This window comes from Rhea pennata, chromosome Z, assembly GCF_028389875.1.
Source record: "Rhea pennata isolate bPtePen1 chromosome Z, bPtePen1.pri, whole genome shotgun sequence".
Classification (NCBI taxonomy): domain Eukaryota; kingdom Metazoa; phylum Chordata; class Aves; order Rheiformes; family Rheidae; genus Rhea; species Rhea pennata.
This window is the reverse complement of record NC_084702.1, coordinates 54171093-54193780: the sequence shown is the minus strand read 5'-3', so window position 1 is coordinate 54193780 and position 22688 is coordinate 54171093. Positions and strand designations below refer to the sequence as shown.

At 38.1% G+C, this 22688-nt stretch overlaps 1 protein-coding gene across 1 annotated transcript in view; it reads left to right on the top strand.

The window, feature by feature from the left end:
* The window catches only part of MSH3 (mutS homolog 3), a 108694-nt gene that overhangs the window by 55348 nt on the left and 30658 nt on the right, over positions 1-22688 (top strand). The window contains exons 13-18 of the mRNA XM_062600119.1: positions 125-257; positions 8901-9088; positions 11525-11693; positions 15143-15207; positions 16517-16633; positions 19447-19554. Coding sequence (XP_062456103.1) covers positions 125-257; positions 8901-9088; positions 11525-11693; positions 15143-15207; positions 16517-16633; positions 19447-19554 — 780 coding nt within the window. The remainder of the gene's footprint in view (positions 1-124; positions 258-8900; positions 9089-11524; positions 11694-15142; positions 15208-16516; positions 16634-19446; positions 19555-22688) is intronic.

Here is a 22688-nt window from a genome sequence, read left to right as displayed (position 1 = left end):
CCGTAATTTCTTAACTCTTTGGCTTACATGTTAATGAGAATGTGGGCCTAGTAAAAATTTAAAAAAACCTTGCCTTCAGAGAACAAAAGTTTTATTTACTGATCTTATGATTATTCTTTTGCAGTGACATAAATGCTCGGCTTGATGCTGTGTCTGAAATTCTCCTGTCAGAATCCAGTGTGTTTGGTCAGATTCAAAATCTTCTTTGTAAGCTGCCAGATATAGAGAGAGGACTCTGCAGTGTTTTTCACAAAAAGGTATATCAATAATTATGAAAAATAACTGTTTTCTGAATGTGGTCATTCTTTCTAAATGAAGTTTTGTAGTTTTTTGCATCTTTATTTAGAATATTTTGTTCTTGCCATCAGCAAGACTAAGGCTTACACAGTAAAGGAATAGAAGTTCCTTTAAATCAAAAATGATTTTTGCCTATGGTATTTGTATCAGTGATACATTGTTTGAAGAAATGCACTTTGCTGCTAATGCGAACAGGAAAAACATCTTTAAGGTGCTCATGCTTCAGTCACTGGATTCCATGAAATGGGATGAGGCAATAGGGCCATGTGCCATCAATTATTTCCCTTTAAAACAATCCATTGCACTCTCTGTGCATACCTAAAATCATTTACAAGTGAAGCCACTTGGCTGTAGTTAGCTGTTTTTGGATGAATGTTAATTTGCTTATAAATTTGGTAATTTGGATCTCGCTTGCACATTTTACATTACAAGAATTACTTGTAATGAGACACTGGCAATTCTTAGTTGGAGCAGATTAATGTGCTAATAGCACCTGTGCTGTACTTCATGTTCTTTTATTTCGCTTATATTTAGAGATTTTGACAGTTTGTTTTAGATAAAGGAATAAGTGGGTAGAAGGAGAGCAAAGTTATAATTTATTTGGTTAGTATAGTACAAAGCTTCATGTGTCTGAAAGCCTGAAACTCAGTTCTTGAATACATTTTAGGGCCCTAATGTGTTAGTGTTACGCACATGGAGAAACTTAAAAATTTCAGTGAGTTGTTACAGAGATCCAGCCATGATGAAATGTATGAACAGATGCTAAAATATGCTGCATCCATATGACACAGTTGCACTTTCAAAATAACTGGCCAGAAATTAGATAATTCACTTCTTAATGGTTTAACTCATTTCAGGTTGAGTGGTATGACGTAAGGTTTGTAGGGCTATATCTGCATTTCACGTCACCTGGCAGTTCTCCATTGCCTTTTTTCATGCCAGACTGTACCTCTCCAGTTGTCGAGGAGTCTCTGCCTGTTATCGGGCTGTCTACCTTTCTCAACTTTACAGCCCCTCTGTAGGTGGAAACATTCAATGGTCTTGGATTTTCTTGTGATCTTTGGAATGAGGAGACTGTGTAGTCTATCTTGACAACAGCCACTGTAACATGAGAGTATGCACTTGTGTAGTGAAACAGATGTTGGAAAAAAGCTGCAGGATCAAAGAGATGCTCCAGCAGAAACCTTAGGAAGGATAAATGAGGGAGCAGAGGGATAAGAGTTGCTCTTGCTCAATGCATCCAATTTTCCTTTGAGTTAGCTTCCCTTGGTAAAAATTTATTTGTTACCCACTGTAGAATGCTGCGGACAGTGCCCAAAGCACTGAATAATCCCCATGCTTCGTCAGGACTCCGAGGAGATGATAGGGTCCCTGAAAGAGTGGGTCTGTTTCAAATGAAGAATCAAAAGCAGACTCTGGGAAACAGCTTTTGCTGTCTAGACCGACAGTGAATGAGTACTGGGACAAAAAGGTTTCTGCAAAGTGTGTAACACAGTTATATAGATTTCAAGAAAGCTAAACAGCTGGTTTTCATGAATTTTTCTTTAGGATATCCAGTGAATGCTGCCGTTTCCAGTCCCACAAGGAGACTTTCCAATCTGTTAGCTCCGCGTGACCATCTCCCACATGCTCAAAATGAAGTTCACACTGCCTCTTTCACATCTTTTTGCATTTTCATTCCTTCTAAGGGATCCAAAACTCTCAGCTGAGCACAGTGATGGTTTAACTAAAGGAATTCTAAATCTAGTGATTTATGTACCCTAATCCAAGCTTGTTAGTTCAGTGTCAGCTGTAGGAAAAATATGTGAATGTGAAAAATATTTCATTTTTCAGGCTCTTTAGATTTCAGTGATGTTAGTATTTGATGTGGTGTGTTTTACAAAGGGAGACCTCTGATGGGCACAACGATGGCTAACTTGGCTCTCAGTCATTTTAAACATCTTTCTTTCAAATCAGCGGCTTGCAGGACTTTTATTGTGCAGCAACCTTTGCACCAGTAAACTAAAAAGGCAAAACCAGTGTTGTGTTTTGGAACTAGTTTTGCAAGGCAAAGCATCTTTATGGGAACTGTTGTGGTGTGTGGTGTTTTCCTGCTCTGACTGTTACCTTTTTGAATAAGTCCATTGATGATGATTCTTTGGTAGCATCGTTCAGACTTGCAGTTGCTCATCTGGCCCTTCACAAGCTCACATTATCTCAAACTTACACTACCAAAACGCACAGCTGAGCAGATCCTAGCAATCTAGGATTATAGCTGTATTCTTGCATGGAAGAGGAGTAAAGGGGGGAAGTAGGGTGTTGCACTACCAGTTCCAAGTTTGCCCCAGCCTGGAAAGGGACTTCCAGAATGGTTTTAAGACAAGAGCAACATCACTGTTGCTATGGAGACTGGAATTAATACAAGAACTAGTTCTTCTCCGTTCCTGTAGCTCTAGCACCTGACAGCCCCGAATCCCCCCCAGCAACACTGTCAACTGCAGAATGACTTTGCACGTCTCCAGGGCAAGGAAAGGATGGCTGGAGCTGAGGTGTATGGAGAGCTCTTGATAGCATTCAAATGGCAGGACTGAGAGACAGGGAATTGCCAAGAGCTCAGTCTAAGCAGTGCCTGGAGCTGAATGCAGAAGCAGACCTTTTTGGTGGAAGCGCATTGGCTCAGTGTTTCTATTTTCTGCAACCAGTTCAGCCCCTGGAGAGAGCCACCAAAAATGCCTTAACGTTTCTGCTGTGCTTTTTTTTTATTTTATTTTTTTTTTTTTGAATCCTGCATCTCAGGACAGCAAAGAAAAAGAATAGCAGGATCCTACTTTTTTTCTCTCGGTTACAATAATGTCTCCTTACCTTTGCATTGGAATGCAGAATGGCAAGAAAGCAGTCAGAGGTCCTATGCTTGAATAGGTCTGAAAACTAGTGCAGGATAAACATGCCATCAGCGGTCTTAGAAGCAAGTCCTGCAGGGCCAATCTGATGTTTCTTGCTGTTTTCATGCTGTGGTGTTTCAGAAGATAAATATTTATACAGACTTGATCCATGAATGTTTATCTTATTTGTACCCTTTGCTCAATAAATACTATTTTTTGAAAAACCTCAGTCACTAAAGCAGTGGACAAGAATCATTGTAATAAAAAGCCTTTTAATTACAGAAAGCATTAAACTACAACTCTTTCATTAAATTCTTAGGCAATGGGTGATGTCAGTAATTAAACTTTGCCAGGGTGTGTAATGAAATGTCATTTCAGTATGTTCTGCTTCCAGCTGCAGCCGTAGGATGTCCCTAGCTTGGAGTTCCTTACAACTTGCTGCAGCTGGAAAAGAAAAGCTGTTGGGCTGCGAATCAGTTCCTCAATGGTCTCTAACACTTTGCGGCACACTTAGCAGGCTGTTCCTGTGCTTTCTCCCCTGTGTAAAATAAAGCAGGTAGCTGTTAGGAGCACGGGATGTTTGCTGGTTGGCCCTCTCCAGCCACCTTGCGAGCTTTGCCTTTTAGCTTTCCAATGAGGTCTTCACTGTCCTGCCGCAACCTGTCAGAGGAGAAAGGTGCTGTTTAACTAGGTGCTAAGTGTTTAAAAATTTTCATATAAGCTGAAAAAAAGCCTTCCGGGGAAGATATGTTTGATATTTTTATTTAGTAATCTGTTATGATTTCAGAAGATCATGATGCTTCCAGAAAATAAATGTTGTATTTCTATTTATTATTTTATTAAATCAATACCTGTTACATATTCCCATGAAATTAGTTACTCTTCATGTAGAATCTTTCGTATAAATTCTCCCCAGCTAACATGTTTTAATTTTCGACTTCACCATACCAGTATGTACAGCAGTAACTTGAAATAAGATGCATTTATACTCTCTTAAAGAAATCACATCACAGATATTTTGAGATATTTTTAGACTTGCAATGTTAAATGCTGATTTGAACAAATTGTTCCCTGTTAAGCTGATTAATATAAACAGTCTTATAAAAATGGGACATAGTAACCTTAAAATGAAATACCTTGGATTTCTTAAACCAAAAATAGTGTCCTCACCATACTAAAAACACGAAGGTAGTAATTCCAGCTTGAAAAGGGTGATAAGTACAAGCTGCATTTCAACCCTTTTATTTGCTTTTATTTTTCTTTCTTTCTTTCTTTCTTTGAAATGCTTATAACTTATAAGGGACACTGGCTGTCCGCTGTGGGTTTCTGTAGCCCCTTTTAGATCTGTTGGAAACCATTTCCCCAATGCAAACTAGGTCAGGCTGCTGCCAGCGTTACGGGAGGAGGGGTGCTGGCGTTGGCACACTGCTGTGCATCTTTCATGCGTTCTCTTCGGTGGCAGCCCTACCATTTTCAGTAGCGTTGGAGAAGCTGCTGCATGAACTGTGGTTTATCACCTCTGTCAACTCTGAGGTTATTTTTCTAGTGCCAGTGAAGCTGTAGGTATCATTAGGGACATTTTAAATTTAGCTTTTAAAAATGATATTTAATAAGCTTGTGAGAATTTCTGGTGAATGCAAGACTAGTAATCCTGCTTTATATGAACCATTTTACTGTGTTTTCAAGCTTCTAATTTATAGTGAAGTTACATGTCTCTTCTGTAAAGTTACGTGGGATTTGAACAGAACCAGTCCCACTTTAATGTAGGCTAGCTTTTCAGTGTTGTTTTCATGCATCTGTTCCAAGTTATCTATTTGCTTAGTTAATGAGTTCTACAGTGGAGCCATTAAATTTTAGATGCAAAGTCCTGCAGTGTTACTAAAATCAAGCCAGGAGAAACAGAAATACTCTGAACAAGCACAAGGAATGTGTTCATCACCTTTCTTAGGAACTATGTGTTCAGCAAACTTGTTTTCAGTAAAGCACAAATTTCCCATTTTTCAAAGATACTGTAGGCTGTAGCTTCTAGTATAAGCACGTAGGTTTAATTCTTGGATGATCGTTCTGGGGGTGTGTAGCCAGGCTAGAGTTGCTGTGAGGTACTTCAGCATGTTCATTAAGCATCCTTTGAGAAATCTCAAGATAACTTTCAGAATTATTCCAAGTCTTTTGTACATGGTGATAGCTTTTTAAAATTTTTCTCTGCTCATCTTTCGTAAGTGAAACTGCCTTGACTCTAGCTTGCTCTTTCTATTGAAGGCCAAAAAGATGTTCGTGTGCATTCTTAAAATTTTTCCCCTGTCCCACTCTATTACAGACAGTGTGCTAGCTAATTCCTTATTTGACTGCTTTTCTTGAAGACTAATTGGAGGGCGGGGGGAATCCCACCTGTTCAGTTGATTTATTTCTTGCTGTCCATATTTGCTCTAGTTTCTTTTCCTATGATTTACTTCATACTATCTGTCAAGAACCTTCTGTGCAGTTTGCATGGCGAAGCTTCAGCCTTTGCCTCCTTGAGTGTATTTTGTAGTCAAGTGAAGTCTTGCAGAATTTTATATTTTATCTCTGTCAAGATTGATCATGATGATGCACTCAGTCATACCATATTTTACTTTGACTTGGTGTAAAAGCCTGGATTTATCATTTTCATTTGTGTAGTCTTTCAGACCTTTCCTGTGTGTTTTGGCTTCAGAGGCTATTGCCAGATTTATGGTCACATTATTTTGTTTTATTTTGGTGTCAGAGCTTTTATAGGATAGTATAAGTAAGTTCCAGATTATCAGAAAGATGTTGATAAATTGCAGCAAGCACACAGGGAGAACAAAAGTTTTCACGAAGCTAAGTAATGGATTGATTTATAAAGAAAGATTAAAAGACTATAGTTTAGTTAAATTGATGATTAAAAGGAGAACAGAAGGTTTAGAGATACCTGAAGGATGTTAACAACAAAGAGGGAGTGGAATTACTTAGTGTAATACAAAAGAGTAAAACTGGAGGTATTGGGTTTAATTTAATGGAAGGAAAATTTAGGCTATCAGACAAAACTTTTATGTGATGAGATTTAGTGCTCTGTGGATTAGTTTCTGAATGGAAGTGGTAAGCATGTAGTTTCTTGGAATATTAAAAGCCCAAGACTAGACAAAAGAAAACTCGTACAGAAGAACTGAGCGTTTGTAGGGAGACCATCTAACGGGTCTCTGTCTTCAACGTCCTTCTCCATCCACAGATCTGAAGGAATGATAATCTTAAGGTTTCCAAAAACTTTCAGAAGGTAATCTTAGTTCTCTGACCTTCCTTAATGTTGTGATTAAATTCCATAGTAGTCTCTCTAGTCTCTCCACCTTACCTGGCAGGTAATAATGAGTTCTGTTCTGTTGCGTGCAGCTGTGTTTCAGATTTGCTGGAGAGTATCTAAAAGACTTTGGCTTTTTGGTCACTTTCAACGCATTTACTGACCTGTGTGATAGAATGTATTTTAAATAGTTGAGAATGATTTTTCTTTGATTTTTGTTTCGTAGCCTTCATGATAGAACAAGTATAAGTAAACACTGCAATTAACCTTTAAATTTTTCCTTCTGGCCTTATTGTTGACAGTTGCTTACAACTTCCAGCATCTGTAGCAGATTACCAGGGCTGCAGGTTTATATGCCTTTTTGTTCTGTGTTTGTACTGCACAGGGGCTGCTCCTCCATCACTGGTCACAACGTTGATGTGTATTTAATGAGAACACAGTTAAGACTGTAACTGCAGTGTACTTGAGTTCTGTGTTTTATGATTTTTTTCAGAAGGTTGGGTTAGCCAGTCTTCATGTTCTGAAGGGCTAGTAGGCACTACTGAGCAAATTTATCTCAGGATTAACATATTTGGGGGGAGAGAGAGTTGATGTTTGTTTCTAACCCAGTTTTTTCTTAATACCTGCTTCCATGTGTGGGAAGAGAAGTTAGCCACAACGTAATAGATGGGAGAATTACTTTTGTTTTTTACATAAGGGCATGGAGAGGGAAGAGAGAAACAGAAAATTACTTCTGGAGAAAAAATTGAGAGAACTAAGTGATGAAATAAAAAATCACATGTGTTTTATAAAATGCTGCTTCACTGAAGCCTGCATGTGCTGTGATTGGTGATGTAATTATTATCACAATATACTGACCAGAAATCAAATTCCAGACTGTATGTTGCCTAGGAAGGAGAGAGAAAAATGTAGGAAGAGAAAGAGGCAACAAATATGGCTGACAGAGAACACGGAATAAAGGCACCTTTGTGTTCACTATATCCTGCTCCTTTCCTTGCATCCTCAGGGCAGGTGAGGAAAATAAATTTTTTTTCAGTGTTGTTAATCGACCAATAGAGAAATTCAGAGGACTGAATGCAAACTATTCCTATGGATCAGTAACCTACGAAAAAGCGTCAGCGTAATTATTTGCGGAGAACTTTTTCCAAACCTTCTGAACATCCTGGAGTCCAGCTGAACTCAGCAGGGTTTGAAGGCATTAAGTGTCTGAGGGCTAGGCTTTCATTTGGCATGCAAATATCAGTGTTGCACAAATGCAAACTTGCTTCTATAAAAGCAATTTCAGAGAGAGAATGAGTATTACTCAGTTTCCAGTTAAGGCATGAGGAACTTAGGTAACTGAATGTTGAATAGGAAACCAGAAAGGGAGAGGTAGGAATGTAGCAGGAGGTAAGTTGTTTTGTTTTAGGGTTGTTAGCTACTTAGCAAAATCCTGGCCCTGATGGCTAATTCTTGAAAATGAGCCAAAGGTAACAGCCTCTGCCGACACTGAGGAGTAGAATTTGATAGCAAAATATCTGAGCTGCATCAGAAGTGATATTAATGCGTTAAAAAAAAAAAAAAAAAAGAGAGAGAGAGAGAAGAGTTTGCAAGTTGTTTCTCTCTGGCAAGTTGCTGCTTAAAAGGAATCCCTATTTGTTTTTCCTAACTCCGTGGGTGTCAGGAAGCAATCTATGAAAGCGTTGTGAGTTATTTCCCTTGGCTCTGAGGAGTGCTCTGGGGGATTCCTTTTTGGTGATGCCCTGGCCAACTACATAAAGGAGATAGGAGAATCTCTTTCGTACTTCTCTTGTGAGGAGAAGATGATAGATGAAGACTGATTTAGTGAGTTCTTTATCCTCAATTTTTTATCCAGAAATGTGCAGATGGAGCCCCATCCCATGGAGGTAGAGTCCATCTCATCACATAGACCTGGGTGTAACAGCCAGAGACTAAAGTTGAGAATAACAGCAAGCACTTTGAGCAGTGACTGCTGGATTCCTCTTGCTGTATTTTTTTTCTCTCTTTTCTTTCTGTGTTGTTCCAAAACTCTCTCTCTCTGTGTCCCTACCCTTGCCTTTCCAAATCCTCTCTTGCCAAAACTGCAGCCTGAGGAATCAGATGAGAGCACTCAGGCGCACAGGCCCTCATGGACAAGTTGTGGTACTCACGAAATTGCTCAACCTGCTTACTTGCTGTTTGTGCATTATTAGCCCATATTTCTGGTCTTTATTTTGTCTGCTATGTATATATTCATCTGACAACGTGAATAACAGAAATCTGTGCTTGACTGATTCCTAAGGACAATGGCTAAAACAATTAGCATGTCTTATTAACCTTTTGAATGTGGTAAGATTGTCTAGTTGCAATACAGTGTGCTTTAAATATATTTTGCCTGATATTTTTTTAAAAGTAGGATATAGTGAAAATAAAATACATTGTAATGATTTAGACATTGTTTCCCTTCTCAGTGTTCAACCCAAGAGTTCTTCTTGATAGTCAGCACACTGTCTCGTCTGGAGTTGGAAATTCAAGCCCTTGTTCCAGTCATTCATTCTCATGTGAAAAGTCCTCTTTTACAAAACACACTGTTGGAAATCCCAGAACTTCTCTCTCCAGTAAAACATTATTTAAAGATACTTAATGAAGAAGGAGCCAAGTAAGTAGAGAAAATAGGTGAATTTTCCATGCCTCACAAGCATTCTGACACTCTGAATGTACTCAGTGTTATACAAATTACACATCTTGTTTTGATACGTCTTAGTTTTATATTTTTTGTTTTATATTTATATGTGTACAGTTGCTTATAGTTAAAGCAGAAGCTGTTTTCTGAAGTTTATATTATGTTTTTAAAGTTAAACAGTGGAGGCAAATATTTTGCCCTGTGCTGCTTACTCAATCTTCTTGTGAGCAAGAGGGTGCTTGTAATCTTAGATGAGAAAGCTGAAAGTATGGAGGCTGTATGCCCTGTCACCTTAATTCTGTCCTTTCTTATTCCAAAGAGGGGAAGAAAAAAAAAAGTGCAAAAAGGAAGAGGATGCAAGACTTGAATAAAAATATATTATAAGATATAATGTCTTTAAGTAATTTATTATATACTGTTTCTTCTGAAGAACTGCTGCCTCCATTGTTATCCCTAGATCCTACTTCTAAGCACAGGAAGAATAAGGCAAGAGGGAAAAGATGCAGAACAATAAAGCAAGAACATGAGTTCAGTAAGGGAGAGATATATAAAAGCCTGTGAGGGACAGAATTTAAGAGGTGGATCTTGGGGCCAGTAAAAGTCAGTCTTTCAGAAGAAATAAAAGATTCTTTCATGGTGCTGCGCATAAGAGAAGCATATTTGGCCTGCACAGCCAACTTTTGAGTACTTGACTTTGCAAGTTTTTGATCTCCTTTCAATGTGGTTTTGTTTATAAAACATGTTGCAGGGACATTCTAAACACAAAATGAATGTCATGAGCTTTACATTGAGATCTCCTAAGCTATCCTGCTGTGAGTGAGTTTCATTTACCTTTCTTGAACATTTCTGTATATGTAACATAAGATTTAATTACTATGATATACTTGGAGGTTCTTTGAAAGATGCAATATAAGGGTTTAATGTATGTTTATATTGAGGGAGCAAAGTGATGAATCAAGTATTTTTTCTAACAGATTAAAAATAAACTTTTATTTATGAGATCGTTTTACCTTTCTCCTATTGAGATAGAAAAAAATTACAGATATAAAGTCTATTTTTTTTTTATTCGCTCCCGAATCAAAGACAACCATGAGGCCTATTAATTTTGAAGTTGAACAGAGTAGAAATATTTGCTTTCCCCCTTCGACAGGTGAGATTATGAGATTTTTACTGATATGTGGCATCCAATTATAGTTGTGGCAGGTTATGACAAAGCAGACTTTATCTTAATGATTCCAGATTTACTGTAGGCAGTTTTTAAAAATTATTTTTCTGTCATTGTTTGATGATGAATAGAGTATACTTTAAACAGAAAATATAATAGTATAAATAGAACATATTTTCATCTGCAGAATGCAGAGGTTTTAATTGAATTTATTTTAGATGACTTTGAATAACCTACCTTTTGGACTTTGTCTCAGACTTGTGTGGCAATATTATTTGTGCTGAAAACCTTGCTTTAGTGTAATTCTGATGACAAATTTTAGACATATGTACATGTCTATAGACATGTACATGTATATATATGTGTGTGCGTACACACATACACACAAAAGTATGTGTATATCTATATCTGTGCTTTTCAAAACATGTTTTCAGAGTTTTCATGTTGGTGTTTTGTTTTTATTTTTTCAAACTGTCAACTTTTAGATTTTGGTAGGCAGTTATCACATGGGAGTGACAATCTTCACCATCAGTTTCTGGCTACTAGCTATCTTTTTCCTCTCATTGCCATGGAAACAGGTCTAATTAGCAAAAATCGTTTCTAAAAATTATTACTGTATTTTAAAATGGTGACTTTACTGTGACTTATATAATGATTATGTCCACGTAATCAGAAATCAAAGTTTAGCTCTGTGTTACCTGTCTGGTAGCTGGTTCCAGTTGTAGTATCGTTCTTGCGCAAAATCTCTGTTCATGTGTTGTGCAGAGATTATCTAGAGCTTCACATTTAATGGTGAACAAGATTTTGTCTGCATTTGGGATGCTCCAGCTTGAGGCAGCAATTGCATTCTAGGCTACAGAGCAAGAGAGAAAGGATCTGTCTATCATGTCCTCCTTGGCCAAGGGAGAACAAACAAAGCTGGAGGATTCAAACTGTGATGAGACAAGAAGAAGACTTGGCAGTGTTTGGGACAGAATAAGGGATGTAATGTGGTAGAGTAAAAAGGAAAGAACAGAGATATTTGTTAGTATTGAAAAACTTCTTTTGGTCTGGTGTAGCCTAGTTATATACTGAATGTGTATGGCAACTTTTGATACATGTGCTGTACTCACAATGAGATATTAGAAAAGCTGTATTTAGGTGGGTGTAAAGCTAGTGTTAAGTGAGAATAATGTATAAAGCACAGTAGAAATAGGGAATGCATCTTTGCTTTTATTATTATTTTATCTTATATTTTCTATGGATAGGTCTGGAGATAAAACTCAACTCTTCAAAGACCTTACAGATTTCCCTGTCATCAAAAAGAGGAAAGAGGAAATCTTGGACGTGCTTTCTAAAATCCAACTACATCAGCTGGAAATACGTAAACAGATAAAGAATCCTTCTGCAGAGTATGTTACAGTTTCTGGTCAAGAGGTAATATAGTGTCTTTTGTACAACTGTATCCTTGTGTGTCTGGAAATTACTTTAAGATTTAGACTTGGTAGGAGTCTTTTCATGTAGCATGATAGTTGATGAGGTCATTTGAAAATACTCTCTTGTACAACTTTGAATAACATTATTCTGATAGTGCCACTTTTTTGTTTTACTCTGTTATTTTAGTGATCTAAAGAATAAAAACACTTACTGGAATTGAATTTGGTTCAGTAATGCTTTGCTTTTCTGTATCTGTAAAAATACATGTATATTTGCAAAGTTAATTATGTGGCTATTATGTGCTGAAATATCTTCAGCAAATCTTGAGGAAATGTAGCATTAAGTTAATTTGAAGAATGGTAGAATGATTTTTTCTGAGTAGTATTTAAGACTGTAACTTGAAAGATGGGAGAGAAAAGGAACAGTATTAAAGAATGATAAGTGGTTTTTTACTACTTTTAATTCTTAAAAGCAGTGGTTGTGAACAAGAGCATTTGTGTGAAAGTTTGAACAGGCTGTGCTCTAGTGAGCTGACAAGCTCAACACAAAAAAAGGGATGACAGGGATAAAGGGATCTTTATAAAGGGATGACCCAGGTTTGTTGGGGGAGCTGAAAGGAGAAATGAGGTAACATTGTTCAGTGTTGTAACTTTGAAACTGAGAGGAAGAAATCTTGGGGAAAAACTCATATACTAGAGAACAGAAATGGAGACTGAGAAGGAGGGAGAAAATAGAATGAGAGTTTGGAGTAAAAGTGATGGCAGGGATGGAAAGAGCTAATAGCAGCCTACTGTCCTGCTGGCAAACTAGAAGACTGAGACAGGCCAAAGAGACATGGCAGGAGGCAGAAAGGCAGTACTCAAAGTGAGGGAGTGTGCAGTAATGGAGGAATTAGATGTAGCAGCATTTGATAAAGACTTCAGGTGAATAGTTCTTTTGATGGTGAAGTTGAGCAGCAAGGAAACGTAGTCAGTGGGTTGAGTAGACTTGTCAGCAGTCAGGAGTTAAAAGGTTTGTGTTAGAAGAGAAGGTTTGAGAGGGGGAGGAAGACACCTTTGTGGAGGAAAGAAGACGACTTGCTCAAAAGAAGAGGAGAGTGGGGGCAGGCGGAAAGATGCGAACTCCACTGGAGAATATTTAAAAACTGCCATTCACTGTGGAGATTTTTAGAGAGGAGGACTTTGTAGCAGCAGACAGCTCAGAAACCATTGTAGACAGAGATCTGTCTTGGTATATGCTTAAAAGGAGCTGAAGAGATTATGGATACTATTATATAATTACATCTGGTGTGGATGTTTCAGGGACATCAAAAGGGGCAGCAGGGGAAAGATTGCAGAAGATGGGCAATGAGGTAAGGAAAGGCACAAAAGGCATGGAACTGATGGTAAGGGAATTGTTTGGGAAGAGCAGAGCACAGGTATAGGAAAAAGCTCTTTTGAATTGAGTTCTCTTTCAGCTCTGGATCTGTATAGTATATTCTGAAGTTCTTGTATTCAAACACTTCTGAAGAACAGACTTGTGCAGAAGCAGGTTTATGGTCTGTTGCTGCTGGAAGAGAGGGATGCTGCAGGGGAACAACTTCTATGCATCTCCCCACTCAGAACATGTATTTAGGGAAAGGCCTTCTTGGAGACAACCAAGATTAAATTATTAGGTATTTAATGTGTGCTCCCACACCCATAATTATGAATACATGGTTAGATTTCGAGAGTCAGCCCGCAGGTTGTTAACTTACATTTGGTATGAAGTTCCTGTTGGAGCTCTGATGAAGCTCCAGTTGACACATACCTTCTTTCCAAAATATGAGGTTACACCCATATCTATCTTATCTTTTGTTTCCAGACTTCTAATGTAATTCATTGTAGCCACTAAACAGGACAGAGAGCTGCCCAGTTAGTGGACAGCTAGATAGCATAGATAGTCCAGTTAGATAGCAATGCTATGTGTTTCAAGCAGGGATTAGAGAGAAATTGCTGTCCTTGGCAGTGTTTGGTTTGTGTACGGCATTAGCAGTGTTTTGGTTGAAGTTTGTTGGTTACAGCAATTATTTATCTAATAAAGCTAAGAATTAAAGGATGAAAAAGCTAATGCTTTCACTGTTTTGAAGGAGATCACAGTCTCTTGCTTGTTCCTCACTCGCTGTACAGACTAAGCAGACAATCGAACTGAATGTGTTAATTCAGGCTGGTTTGAGCTCAGTCAGGCCTCCAGGATAGACATAAACATGGTGTGGTTTGCTTTCTTCTGCTTTATCGATGTAGCGTATATAATTGTCTTGGAATGACTTTAGAAAAAGCTGTAATATCAACACAGCAGCAGCGCCGACACTAGTGGTAGCAGTGGTTAGCTCTTCTCAGTTTTCAAATCTTTGCAGATCTCTGCTTCTACCTATTTTCAGCCTTTTTATCCAATATGTATTATGCAATTTCAGGGTTTCCACTGTATCAAGCATTTTAAAGGCTTCTTAGGTGAACTAATGTATTATGTCCTTTGTGAAGTCTTGTGCTCGTGTTTGGATTTCTCTTGTTTGTACCTGAAGGTGACTACTGGCAGAGCTGTTGATGTGGGGAAGGTTTTATCTAAATCGTACTGACTGTAGTAGAAAAATTTTGTTAGATGAGAGTCTGATGATTTGCTGTAAAGGTGATCTGGTTCCGGGTTAATCTAATCTCTGCTAGGAATTCATTTTGCGGCTGAATTCTTTTATTTGAGAATGCCTCAATTCTTTCAAGTCTTAACACTTCAGGCTAATGTTATAAAGATAACCGACATGAATCATGTAAGGCACTGCAGTAAGCACATTATATAATTTTCCCTGCTCTAAGCCTCTTACCTTTGCTACTGTTTTCCCCGTTCCCTTCCCTTCCCTGTCCCCAGTGGATCTGAATTAGAAATGTACTTTGGATACAGTGCTAGCATTCGAGGTTTTGAGCTCTTGTTAGTGAAATGTCATGGGTAACAGTGGCTGAGGATGAATCCCTGATCCCTAGCCAGCAAGGCACGTCTCACTGATAAGGAGCAGCCTCGCCACAGGTGACGTATAGCGCAGAGTCTGCGTGAATGAGTTGTGTGCCAGTTCTGTACCAGGCCAGGTCATGATCAGGTAAGCAAGATTTACTAGTTTTGGTCTGGCTTGACTTGGTAGGAAGGGAGGTGAAGAGAGCATGTTAGTGGTTGGAGGAATAGAAAGAGAAGAGGCAGCAGCAGCACAGCAGGGCAGAGGACAGCTCAGGAAAGGAGCTACTCTTTCAGTAGAAATGTAGTGTACATCGTAACTCACTTTTGGTGGAAAAAAGAGCTTTGTCAATTTGTGGCCTGCACAGTCTTTTCAGGCTGGTTGAAGGTGGTTTTCCTCTGATACATGCGGAGTTGTTCATAGCTGAAGAATATGTTTCTGTAGTCTCCCTAATTAACTATGATGTGTAATACTATATTTCTGTTTATTTTAGTTTTTGATAGAAGTCAAGAATTCCCTTGTATCTTCTGTGCCATCTACGTGGGTTATGGTTAGCAGGTATGTGAAATGTCTTCATATTCTAATACGTAAGCAAAAATAAAATATCTTTTAGTATTAAAGCTAATTCCATATATATTCTGCTTTCTCTATGTGTTTCTTATTTTTAAACTGAAAATCAACCAAACAAAATTGTCATCTTAATTTATTGTCATAATAAGTTTTATTTAAAAGTAAACAGGAAAAAATGGGGTTCTTGAAACATACGTTTAACACAGTAAATACTTTGTACAGTTTTACTTGATTGGTCTTTCAAATAAAGAGTGTTGGTGTCAAAACTATGGTCTTGAGTAATTTGCACCTATAATTTGTAGGTACAAGCCACCCATCTCATAAAATCATAGTTGTTCTTATATTTATTCAGAAATGTAAAGGTAGCTATGCAAAGGTGTGTTTGTGAATCTAAATAAACTTAGTTTCTGTAAGATGTCCTTTTACTCTCATATGCACAGGCTTTACTTGCTTTTGTGATTAGTGCTATTTAAGCGTAATTTTGAGATAGACTTTTAACAGTAAATGAAACAGATGGACTGAACTATGTAATTAGCTTTTTTCTTAGTCTTTTACTTTATTACTTAAACAATACCTTAATGTTGTTATGCATGACCACAAACAGCTAGACCATTACTTAGGTCCTTGAGAGCCAAGGAGGCTCCTTAGTGTTATCTAACCCAGAAATAGATGAACTCTGGAGTGTTATTCTGTTGACTTTTGCAAAGGCTTAATATTAAAAGTACATAGATGATCCGGAACTAAGACCATGAAGAACAAATTACTGCTAATCTAGATCTTGTAAAAGAATGTCTGGGAATGCCAAAAAGAGCCCTTAATAAAAATATATAAATAAATAACAAGTGCCCCAAATGGAAGCTATTATCCATACATTGGTAAATCTGTACTTACCAATAGTCTGACATAAACTTGCTAAGTTTTCCTCTTTAAAGTTATGTTTGGGAAATTTTTTTCTCGGAGTTTATTGTGTATGTTACCTAGTCACAAAAAATGTCATCCATTTGTGCAGCATGTTACTGAACAGAGTTTTGTGAGCTATATACTTCAGTGATATATGCTACATTGCAAAAAGCACTTTAAAAGCTTTGTGAATTGGCGTGTGCGGTAACCAAGCACTTGATTCGCAATACAGAATATTGGAATCAATTGAGTTTGGTACCATAATAAAAGAACATTCCTTTTTTACATCCATTTCAAGGCTCAGAGAATAAGAAAACTAGTCTAATTTTCCACGTAGATGGCATAACTGATTGCTTAGTAACCTTGATTTCCTATTTGGCTTTTTTTTCTCTTCCAGCACAAAAGCTGTCAGCCGTTTCCACACTCCTTTTATTATAGAAAATTACAGACATCTGAATCAACTCCGGGAGCAGCTAGTCCTTGACTGCAACGCTGAATGGCTAAATTTTCTAGAGTGAGTTTAAAAAGTAGATTCAGATTTCATCACTTTGGTTGTTTATTTCATTGCTACTTGAACAGAAAAAGAAAGATATTTGTCTAGGAAAGAATAGGAAAATTAGGTTTGTTGCAGAACTTAATTGAAAGATATGATAAATTAGAATACTATCCCTGAAATTAAAGTATTTGAAGAAAAGACTCTTACAGACTGAGGCCAGCAGGGATATCTCCACAAGACTTTGAAATTCCGATGAAAATACAGTATTAAATAAATAAAATGCCTCTCTGAATTTGAAAACTAGTATCATAGCACTAAGAACGTGAAAATGCGGCTGACTATAAATGCGTGATACTGTATCCTGTGGTTTTATTATTCAAATACAAGATAAATGAGAGAAAAGAGAATTCATTATACAAGCTAATCAGATTCACTTTTAACACAAGTTGAAATACAGTATGGTTTCTGTGTTAAGTGTACCATTGCTTTTAAAAAAAAATTAAATAAAAATAAAGTATTCAGGCAATCTCTTGGGTGAATGTGATTTTCTATAGCCTTATATTTCATATGCTAACCCTATTAGCCTGTTAATCTTCTCTTTTAGAAGGTAACCAAAGTATTATTGTCCATCATGGCCAGCATGTGAGACCTTTTTGTATCAGGTCAGAGTTTCACAAGAAATTATTTGACTTTTTCGCTAAAAGATCTTCAAAATGGCACTGCTGAAACCCTCTATGATTTACCATCACATTAAATTTCTGCAGATAAATGTTCTTCTGCCAAGGTCTGCTCCTTGCCTTCTAGTTATTGTATATCTCATATGTTAATGATCTTGCCAGCCTTCTTCAAAAAAGACTGTGTTGTTTTTAACATCAGTTCTACTCTGTTTACTGAATGAAGTGCTGGACAGACAGAGCGAGTTTGTCAGGTACCTCTTGGAAAGGAGTGGTCAAAATTCCTGGTGCCACACTCCAAAATCGTCATATGACAGACTTCTAGAAGGTGCAGTACAGCTCCTCTGGCATCCAACATGGGGGCTGGCTGCTCTCTCACACTGGTTCACAGATGGCAGCAGATAATGTTTTTCCCTCAGGGTTCCACCTCTGTGTTGCAGGGTAGGATCAGGCTAGACATACGTGTGGCTTTAAAGCGAGTCCCTCAGTGCTGTTACATCTATGTTGATGTAGAGACTCACTGCTGTCAAAATCAGCAGACCTGCTCCCCTCCCCTGTCCTCTTTCATGGACAGACATTGGTATCTCTGCAGTCAAGAGAGTGAGCAGAGTGGGAATTAAGCTGACCTCACAAAAACACAAGTGCATTTTGTTTGACTTAACTCCCTGAAGAGGCTCTATTGCTGGAGCATCAGTTGCTGAGGACAGAGAGGTTGGATACCTGTGGTGGAGGCCAGAAGAGGGGACAGTAGTGTGAGTAGGATCCTCTGTAACTGCAGGCAATTTAGCTGTCATGTGCAAGTGTGCGCTCAGTAGCCTCAGTTAATTCTCTTCCGTGTGCAGTGACAGTCTTTGATTAACCATCAGCATAATCCTGCTGGCAGTCATGATGTAGCGGTGGCCTGGAATATTGACTCTTGAAATATTTGTGATCTGTGTGCAGCCATCTAGAGCCACAGGTTGGCCAGTCCTGTCCTAGACATTAGCAATGTTTTGAAACACTACTGTTTTAAAATGACTTTGCACTCTAAAACTGACCTATGAGGATTAGTTGCTGACTGCTGTATTAGATTTCCTGTCATTGTAGAGGTTAAAATTTGTCGTCTTACTGTCAACCCTTCAAAATCCTCATGAGACGTAGAAGCTAAGCTCCATCCTTTGTGGCTCATGCATTGCCATCACTTCTGTAAAGACCGCGGGCCCCGCACGTGGTGCACAGCTCTATGTTCCCATGTCTTTCATTGGTGCCCAGCTCTTGTTGAATGCAGTGACATGGATGTAACAGAGGTTGAGATTTAATTTAATTTAACACTTCTGTTAAGTTCGTAGGAACTAGAAAAGCATTCCCGTTCACTCTTCTGTTACTGTGTTGGCTGTGCAATAGTATGAAAATAGTTTCATTAAATATCTCTTGTCAGTAAATTAGTCATGGGAGTTTGAATAGATCTATGTTAACCTTTCCTCACTTCGATCTGCTACTTTTCATACCCTCCTTTTTTTTTTTTCTCCCCTACTTTGGTATGGCTTCTGTTTCTCTTATGTTTCCCAGTTTAGAGTTTGTAGTTTTATATTTCCCTGTTGTAACTTCTTTGAGACTAGGAGAGGAGAAAAGAAATTCATGAAGGCTAAGAGATTGAAGTCTACTGAAAACTGTTCTCTTGGTAACTTCATTATTGTACTGGGGGAAACAGTACCATAAACTGAAAATGAATTCTTGAGTTTTCTATTATAATAACCATATTTTACTGAAATTGTAGACAACTTCAGTGTTTGGGCACTTTTTTTTTTTAAGACTTTAATTTATGGTACAAGTAAATTAGCAATTGAGATTGATTCAGTTGTCACTGTCATAAACAGTAGCATATTATAGACCTCATTAGGCAGCAAGGATCAACTGCAGACCCTTTAAATACAAGCTAATTAATTTAATTTTCCCTACTTTTTTGTGCTTAAAAATCCCTGTTACAACAGGAACATGAAGTCTGTCTTGATTAAGATTGTGTCCTCATGTTATCACTTAATACATTGCTGGGAGATTTGAAGAAGAGAATAAGAACCCTGTGAGAAACATGCATGGGGTATATATTGACCATGCATATGTATCCATATGAAATTAATTGTTTTTCTCCTCCTTTTATCTTTCCCTGTTTTGCTGTAGTCATTTCAGTGAGCATTACCACCCTGTGTCTAAAGCGATTGGTCACCTAGCAACTATTGACTGTCTGTTCTCGTTGGCCCAGGTGGCTAAACAAGGAGACTACTGCAGGTAATCAATTTTTAATTTGTATTTAGGATTTTATTGGGAATTATAAGAGAGTATTTAAAAATAAATTTCATTTGAGTATGTGTAGTACAATAAAATGTATTATTAAAATTGTTTATACTACTCTCAACTTAATCTGTTTTTGCAAAGCAACACTTTTGGGCTTAATAAAAATCTGTAAACAATACAGTTTAAAGTTGACAGCTTATTCTGGTCTATCTGTTGTTTGACTTGAGTCTGATAGATGATGCTTGATATGTATATAAATATCTGTTAGACTTTGGGCAGAAATGCCCATACATTGGAATATCCATTTTTTTTTTCTCCAAGGAGATCTGAATTTATAATGTCTTTGTAATATCTAACTTTTAAAGTATATAGCACGCGTTTCCAAAATGCACTTCTAGTGAAGATAAGTGAATATTAACGCAGCCCTGCAGAGCAGTGACGATGTCCCACCTAGGATAATGTGCCAGTACTGATCAGCCGTGGGCCTCCCCTGCCCGAGACCCCGGAGTGCAGGCCAGGCTCGCAGCCGGGACGCTGGCAGCGCTGAGGCTCTGCCCTGCTCTGTGTGGTGGAGAGACACGAGCCTGCAGGTGCTGCTTGCCCAGAGGTCAGCCTGGCGCTGGTCCCTGAGTTTGGCCATCCTGCAGCGAGGTGAACCACTAAGCCACTGCTTCAGCTTGCTGAGCGCAGTCCTGCGAGCCAGCAGTTACTATTGCCAGGGGGTTACGGTAGAAAGGGTTGGTTTCCAGTCCACAGCCATCTGCCTCTGTCTGTTCAATACACTCTCTTTTGAAAAGTGCTATGTTTAACTTTTTAAAATGTTTTCATTGTGGGACTGTGCCAAAAGTGACTGGACAATTGCTTGGGAACAACCATATAAATTGGTAAAATTTGAACCCTTGGAAATCTAGCAAATCATGCATTAAATATATATGGTAGAAGGGAAATCAGCTAACATACGGTTTGCTTTTATACTGCATTATAGCTAATATTGATCACTTCTGGACCCTTGAGATCTTGTGTGCCTCTATCAAGATCTTTTTGAAAGTAATTGCTAGCTTATTTCTATATACTCAGATGAGAAAACAAACTGAAATATGATTAATTCAGTATGGGGATTTTAAATAATTCACTGAATATTGGAGTGGCTTAGAGCTTTTAAATTGGCAGGGAGGAGACTTCTCAGTTAAACTTCAGAAGGAATTACTACAGTTCTTTAGTGTGTTAAGCCTCAGGAAAGATGTCAATAATTAATTTTGGGGGGCTACTGAAAGAAAGATTGGACTTCCATATTAGCTAATTTAAGTATTTTTGAGCTTGAACGTTTTTGGATTAAATGAGGGTCATTTCATACCACCCTGCCCAGAGGCATTTAACTGAGCTGTGAAGTTAGGAATGTGGGTGTTCCACACAGTTGCTGGGGAAGGGGGAACAGGGTTCACAGACCATCTTGGGACCCCTGTGCTGGGACACTTATTCTTTACGTGGGCGACGTACAAAGCCGAGGCTCTTAAGCAGCAAAGTTAGTTACATAAAGATGATGATATAAGCAGCCTAAGCATCATCATCATCTGAGATCTGTGCAGCCGTTTTGCAGACTCGCGGATACGTTAGCTTTAGGGAATGCAGTTGAAAAGGTATTATATAACTAAACGACATGTTACTGCATTCCACAGCAGCTCACTAATTTTTTTTTTTTTTTTTTTTGAAAACTTTGTGGCACATGCTGTGGGAACACAGAGCAGGAAGGACTTTTTGAATGCTTGTGTCTGAGCTGCTGCTGCCTCTGCCGGCCCTATTGTCTGAAGCTAGAGTAGGCAGTCGGCCAGGCTCATGGCATCCTGAAACGACATCCTCTCTCACAATTATGGGGAAGGAGACTTGAGCAGTTAAAAAGAGGAAATGATTTTCAAAGATGAGGGCAGAAGTTTAAACTAGCAAATGGGTCATTTAGCTGGCATCTCTCTCGGTTATGGAGGGGTGCAGGGGTCAGTGCAGCTAGGTGCATGCTACTTTCTTTTTGGTCCATCACATTACAACTCCAAGCAAGTACGTGTCCACCGAGAGACGGGGTGAAATTTCTTTGCTTTGTCCCAAAGTGCTAAGGCTCTGTCCTAATTGGTTTCACCTGGAAATCTCTTCATGCTAAAAAACATGGTATTTTTAACTTGTACCACTTTCCTCAGCGATTCTTTTTCCTAACATGCCGTTTATTTTTTTTCTTCCATTTTCCTTTGTAATCATATAATTCTTCTATTCAAAGAACAACACATTCCCCACATTTTATCTTCCCTCTAAGGCCTACCTAAAGTGTTACTTAACTTTCAGTACAAAAATTATGTGGCTTTATTCCAGTATTCTACTTCCTCAGCTACTGCTGCTTTTCCTAAGTTACTGCTCTTATTGTGGAGTGCCTGTGCTTCTAGTTTTGGAGAGTGCTGTTGCTGAGACATGAAACCACATTTACCTCCCAGTGAATGTTGCATTTCAGTTACATTGAAAAAGAAAAAAATGCATTGCAGAGAACAGAAAAAAACCTTAGTCATATTTTATTTGAACATGCCGTTTTTCATTTTTGCTCTGTGGAGAATATACAACTTTTAGGTGATACGTAGCATTGAATTATACATGTTCTACTAGTAATATCCTTGAATGTAGGTAGGTTTGCAGCTACGAAAGGTGAACAGTTTGAAGCAGCTTTTTTTTATTACTTGTGTGGTTTGGGGATGAGGAAAAATAGGTAGAATAGATACAGTTTGTATATATATTTCTTAAACAATACTGTCATGTCAGTGTGTCAGCTGACATGTCTTTCTTCTGACAGTTACTGTGATGACTCTTAAACATGTTTGGGAGTTGTCAGGTAGGAATGCTGAAAATCTTCATAAGGAGACGGCAGCTCTGTCATGCTGTAGTCTTTGATTTTTTTTTATTGGTCATATCTGTAGTTATACAATTTTTATTATTCCTCACACCCCAGCCAAGACTTGATGAAGTAGAAGGCTAGCCTAGTTCATCAGACAAATCAATTCTGAAATTATTAAAGTGAAACTTTGAAGAGCTGCTGGAGCAGGGTCTGTGGGAAAATAGTGGTTTTACTCTTACTTGCTTATTTTGTAGATCTTTCT